The following is a 6,329-nucleotide window of genomic DNA, read 5'->3' on the forward strand; positions in this document are numbered from 1 at the left end:
TTAAAGGGGAACAGACGAACGTTGCACAGTGCAAAGAACACCCGGCTACTAAGTGTTGTGTAGTTGCACTTTCCCCAGGAGAGTGGAATAAGTTCTACTTAACAGACAGCATTCCACCTCTTTAGCCTCTATTTATGCAGAGGTCACCACTTAGCTTGTCAGAAATTGCAGGACAGACTCTACACCTGGAAATTGTGTGTGTTTGAATGGCCTAAAGGCTTAATGCATGGTACGTGACAATTAGATATTTATTTTTTTAAATTGCTCTACAGTTTGAAAGAAGACGTCATTAAAGGCTGAGTCAGCAGGTTGAAGGAGCCTGGCCAGAGAGATAAGTGTCGCCGTCTTGACTCAGCACAATTAGCTCACTGGGTGGGACTTGGCCGCAGCCCTATAAATCCCTGGGACTCGGGCAACTCTCCAGCAGAAGCAGCTTCCAGCAGCAGAATCTGACTCAGCAGACCACAGCAACACCCGACCCCAAAGCAAAGATGGTTCACTGGACAGCAGAAGAGAAGGCCGCCATCACCTCTGTGTGGAGTAAGGTGGACTGTGCTGCTGATGGAAAAGAAACCCTGGTCAGGTACTTAGAGACAATCCTTATCACACGCCACGCTCCACTTCATGTATTCCTCCAGGTTTTCTCCCCTCACATTCCTACTGCCTACCACCTTTTCCTGACCTAGCTCTGACTAATAACCCTTACCTTAGTTTTCTGCAACTTCCATTTTCTATCCTTTCTCGCTTTCTTCTTAACACTTTCTCTTATCCGTCCATCTCCCGGATTACTGTGATGTGGAACACATGCTGTTGCTTGCTAAACCAACCTCAGATGCAGCTCTGTCTACCCCCAGTCTGTGCAGCCATTGCCATCTATCTTTATGTAGACTTGCCCCTCAGATTATTGGCTGGTGTAGTTTCCTACTAAAGGATGCTGGGGGGTCATTGTTGATTCTGGTAGACTCTGTCACTCACACAGTGTCGGCAAATCTGCCCTTTTTCTCTCACACTCATACATTTTCATATCTCTTCAATTGTAATGAAGAGTCGCTGTTGGTTACACCAATCTTAAAAAGTGTAGTTGCAAAGCTGGGATAGTTATGGGCATTTAACAATCCTTATGTTGCTGGTTGACTACATGTCACTGGGCACACCTTCCCCTGGTCATGGGCTTTCATATGTCAATTAGTTGCACTCCGGAAGTTGTTGTCTTGGGTCACTACAAGCAAAGCCTAGGACCTGCCTTGGATACCCCAGTGACATGGACCAATCCAGAAATATCTGATCTCTGATCCATATGGTACTGAGTCTCCCATCCGCCTGAGCCAGCAGACCTCTGACCTGGAGTCTTGTCTTTGTGAAACACAGTAAGACCCCTACGCACAGGCCAGGGTGGTCCTTGCCCTGCCTGGTTACAGTCACTGTTCAATCTCATTTCTTCTTGAAAAAATATACTAAACCATTGTTAATATTTTCATCACGGGTCTCCTGTAGAGGGTTGTTTGGTGAATGTATTTTATATATCGTTGTTACCTGTTGGTGTTGTTATCATGCTGCACAGTGTTAAACTCTTCTCTGCCGAAATGTTTGTGCACAGCTGTGCCAGAGACATCTGAAGATACCTCATTAAATCTTGGTGCAGCATTGTGTGATTTGGGCACTTGAGGTGTCCTTAAACCTTCTATAATGTCCTGTATTAGGGCACCCATGTAGTCTACAGCCTGTACCAGGGTTTACTTTTCAGGCATAACAGTGATAGCAAACATCAGTGCCTTAGTCGCTGCCTACTGTGGAACCTTGGCCAAAATGTCATGAGAATGGGCGTTTGTAGTGGAGTCTCGCGTAGATCCTGAGGGTAGGATCTTGTAGCCTCAGGTGGAGTCTCAGGGACCTTGTGAGTGTATGATGTTGTAACCTTATATGCAGTCTCATGCGCAGGATGAGGGTTGGGTGTTGAAGACTCCGGTGACATCGACCGAGCACTGAGAGGGTGTGATGTTCAAGCCTCAAGTGGAGTCTCATGTACATCAAGAGATTGGGGTGTTCTAACCCCCGATGGAGTCTCACATGTACCATGTAGTTATGCTGTTGTAGTGGTACATGAAGTCCAATATTCATCTCAAGCGCGTAGCGTTGCAGTATCAGCTGGAGTCTCATGTATTGGCCTGGTGACTCTATTGGCCAAAAGGTTGTTTTCAAGATGTTGTGTTCCAGCAGATTGCTAACTGCCTACACTTATCTGTCAGTACCTTAAATGGGTGGGAGTCAGGATGACAGGCGAGGGACGGTGACTCTCGAGGAGTGGACCTCGGATGAGTTTTCTATGTGTAGAGGTATTTATAGTTAACATTTCTGATTCTCGGGCTTCAATGTTTGCGGAACACTGTTTGCTAATCATGTATTTTCCCCGTCAGAAGTAAGAGCTCAACAACAAAACCATTCAGATATGAAACATATGTTGACCCTCACTCTTGTCTCAACTCTTTTAGGGTGTTGGTTGTGTACCCATGGACCCAGAGGTACTTCAGCAGCTTTGGAGACCTCTCCACTGCAGAAGCCATCAGTTGCAATGCCAAGGTCGCCGCTCATGGCAAGAAGGTCCTGTCTGCCCTGGGAAGTGCAGTCACCCACATAGATGATATCAAGCACACCTTGGCCAAACTGAGTGAGATTCATGCTGACACGCTCCACGTGGATCCCCAGAACTTCCGGGTAAGAGCAAAAGTTTTCTGATATGTCATAATTGAGAGGGGGACTGATACCAAGGTGAGGGGGGGCAGTACCTTCAATACAACAATGGTGTGATCTCCAGGGGAGGAGAACTCTCAGGGCACTGGCACCAATAAGAAGGCAACACCCACCTGAGATTACTACAAAAGTGATGTAGAGGTGCTGGGAAATACGAGACAGAGAGGGTCAGCGAGAGAGGAAGAGAGAGCAAAAGACAGAGAGAGGGAAAGAGAGCAGTGATCGTCCGAGGACGGACACCAAGAACAGAGACAATTTTGATAGCCCTTGTGACTCGGTTGCTGAAACATGTCCTTTTTGATGATGAACCCATTAAATACTCTCTAATACAGTTTCCCATGTCCGAGGTTCATTCCCAATTCACGGCTGCGCAGCCCCCTGGTGATGGGCATCTAGCATGGAGAGCATGTGGGTGGTGGGCTACAACTGAACACAGCAGGTGGCTGCCCCTCCAACAACCCATCACATGCAATGATGCTAGCCTACATGCATGATGCTGTGACCAGGACCGGTGGGTACAGCGGACATGCTGGGGGAAGCTGCTTGCCCAGATATTTCTCCTTAGGGAAACAGTTACATTTCACCTTCTCCCATTTTAGACCAGGGGGGTGTTCTGGGGGGCCTGGGTTTGATAGGGTATTGATGACCACGGTTTTCACCACAATTTGAGTTTTTTAAGATATGCATATAAGAGAGCCAGCCAGATAACCTTTCTTTCTTTGCTTAGGGTTTTTGGGCATAGTTGCCAGTAGACAAGGAGCAAGGAAAGCTGTCTCTAGACTGGAAGAGTGTCATGTAGAATACAAGACACACAGAGTGCAGTGCACAGTAGCAGAGTGTTTAGCTTATTTGGTAAAGTTCTGGACAACACAGAGCCGGTGTCAGTCAGAGCTACTGTTGCCGTACTGGGAGGTACCGGCCTCTCTGGTAACTGGTTGTCATCAGATATGGCGGCTAGCATTGGATGTGCCGGGGGGATGCCCTGTCCGAAGGAGTTTCAGCATGAATGCCAAGAATGGGTGGCCAGACTAGCATAGTGAAGCTGAAGTATTATGCATGGTGGTAATGCCAGGGGATAGTGTGTGAGTCATAAGCGACATTTTAGAGTGGCAAGAGTTTAGCGTAAAACCCTGGACATCTCTCGAGGTAGACCCTAGCTTGGCGGCAAGCGGAAATAAGGAGATTTTCCTTCTTGATTTTATCCTCTCTTTAAATAGGAATGTCTTGTTGTGGACTTTAAAAAAAAAATCCAGGTAAAGTTGTAACATTTGTATTTGATTCAGTGTATCCCTACTTCTGGGACAATCGATTGTGTGCACATATTAACTGTTTTAGGGTAGGCTCTAAATTGGAGGGAACGCACATTCCGGGAGACCTGACATCCAATCACAATATCCCAGAGGCCTTTGTGGATGAACACTGTGTCGCCTGATCACGTCACAGAGCCTCCACATTCTGTAGGTTGTGGCATGAGTTTGACCGCACAGTGACATAATAGCAGAAGACTCGAGTGCATGCTATTCAACGAGTCTTGACAGTTTTTATCTGTGTTTTTATGGCTTCTACACATCATAGAGCCTTTGGATGACTAACTGAGCCAGTGTTCCCCCAGAATATGACTATGCCTATCCCATGCTTACATGAAAGCTAAAACTTTTGGCTTTGGCAGTGCTTGTTTATAATTTTGCTTATTATTTATCTTATTTATTATTAATTATGCTGTTCTCCTTTTGCTCCGCACTTCCCACTTCTCCCCCCTTGCTTGCACTTTTCCCCTCGCCTCCCCCATGCACTTGCGTGTTATCAATGTCACTGGGCTGTTGTTTTGCTCTCCCCTCCTTCCCTCCCTTCCCTCGTCGTGCTCTGAAACACTTGTGTATGAGCGCGATAGAAACAAAATATCAATTAAATTCAAGATGGATTCCTTGCATTGCTGTTTGCGCCAAATGATGTCACCTTGCTTGACTCACTGTACAGTTAATTTTGTTATTGCCGTCTGTATTTGACCGTGTGTGAGTATTCAGTATTTGTTGATGTATGTGCTGCCCAGGTGGTCCAACCTGGACGGGTGTCTGCCCTCCTCCCTTGATAACGGTCCTGTGGGATTTCCTACTCATGGCACCATCACGAACATCACTAACAGAGATTCATATTTTCCTCCCTCAGCTCCTGGCAAACTGCCTGGTGATCGTCTTGGCCCGCAAACTGGGAGCCGCCTGCACCCCTTCGGTCCACGCCGCCTGGGAGAAGTTCCTGGCTGTGTCCTGCGCTGCTCTCTCCAAGCACTACCACTAAACGCCCGTCTATGTGCAGGCTTCAGACACTGGCCTATGATTGGTGGCCTGTGAGTGCTGGTCTGTGGGCGCTGGTCTTTAGCTGATGTTCGGTTGGCATTATTCTGTGGGTGGTGACCTGTGCCACAGCGTGTTTTTTCATCTGGAAATGTGTGAATTTGTTGTGACATCAATAAAGTGATTCAGTGCCTTTCTAACAAGCTGTGTTCTGTTCTCCTTTGCTGGGGCCCCAGGTATTTACATTTATAGCGAGGCCAACAAGTGTTCTTACTATGGGATGCAAATTGTGCGCCTGGAGGTTCTCATAATTCGAAGTGGCCTTCGCACAAATGAGTCCACAAATGTTAGGGAAAACAACAGACTCCCTGTTGAAGCTGAAAAAGTTAACACCAATTTATTCAAAATGTATACCATTGAAAATGCACTGTAAAATATTGTTCAACGCTTGCAGAGAGTCAAGGAGTGGAGAGTTCTGAACAAACCTAGCAGCCTTTTCAACATGGCCACCTTGTTGTCTTAATGTCGGGCCAGTAACCTGTGACTGACACCCCTTTTCCACAGTCTTTTTTGTAATCCCAGTCGGATGGCCCACACCCCAATGTGTAAACCTCTTTGCTTGCTTAATGGCCATCGTTATTGCTCATGAGTAATCCCTTTCTGTTGCTTGATCCATCGCCACTGGAACCTGCAATGGTTTCTAGAATACCCCGCTGGCTGGGGAAGCCAATAGATGTTTTCCCTTTACTTGCATCCCTCAAGACAGTCCTCCAGCCCCACGGTAGGACGCCCACAGTTGTGAAGGGGGTGATCATCTAGAGAGCATCACAATATGGCCTCCTTATCCACAGCCATGACTATGTTCATGCCTGGCGCAATACGACTCCTGAAAGATTAGAGATAAAGAATCTTACCTATCTTCTACCAAGGCCCATCCTTGGCATGTATTGGCCAATGGCATAGAAGAAGGAGCTGGCTAGCTACTGTCACCAAGGAGGTGAAAGAACCAGCATCCCAGCGCACATACACAGGTGAATTTAATTACTCATTTGGCTCCTGCCTTCCTGGCAGCTGAAGAGGAAATGGAACGCTGCTCAAGGTTGAGGGGAAGGACTCTACCAAGCCTAAGAACTGGACACTACCACTACTTCTTCAGGGATACTGGGGTCTAGAGGAATTAGATATTACCACTTCTCCAGGGGAATACAGTTTGTAGAGGAACTGGCAGGCCTGGCTCCAGCAGGGGGGGCAGGCCCCCTCAAGGCCACCACTTGGCCCCCCCTTGAATAG

At 47.2% G+C, this 6,329-nt stretch overlaps 1 protein-coding gene across 1 annotated transcript; it reads left to right on the forward strand.

Annotated features, from left to right (window-relative positions):
* Positions 1-367: 367 nt before the first annotated feature.
* LOC138580889 (hemoglobin subunit beta-2-like) lies at positions 368-5,242 on the forward strand. Its single transcript, XM_069651783.1, has 3 exons — positions 368-583; positions 2,490-2,712; positions 4,915-5,242. Exons 1-3 carry the CDS (start codon positions 492-494, stop codon positions 5,041-5,043), a joined length of 444 nt encoding a protein of 147 aa, XP_069507884.1. The 5' UTR covers positions 368-491; the 3' UTR covers positions 5,044-5,242.
* The last annotated feature ends 1,087 nt before the right edge of the window (positions 5,243-6,329 follow it).

The sequence above is a fragment of the Ambystoma mexicanum genome, chromosome 3p (assembly GCF_040938575.1).
Source record: "Ambystoma mexicanum isolate Mex_15411 chromosome 3p, UKY_AmexF1_1, whole genome shotgun sequence".
NCBI lineage: Eukaryota > Metazoa > Chordata > Amphibia > Caudata > Ambystomatidae > Ambystoma > Ambystoma mexicanum.

What these genes read in the sequence shown, in the direction of transcription:
- LOC138580889 (XM_069651783.1), top strand. Translation starts at nt 492, where the DNA reads ATGGTTCACTGGACAGCAGAAGAGAAGGCCGCCATCACCTCTGTGTGG. An exon ending in GGAAAAGAAACCCTGGTCAG is followed by an intron (nt 584 to 2,489) that starts GTACTTAGAGAC and finishes CAACTCTTTTAG; the next exon opens with GGTGTTGGTTGTGTACCCAT. An exon ending in TGGATCCCCAGAACTTCCGG is followed by an intron (nt 2,713 to 4,914) that starts GTAAGAGCAAAA and finishes TTCCTCCCTCAG; the next exon opens with CTCCTGGCAAACTGCCTGGT.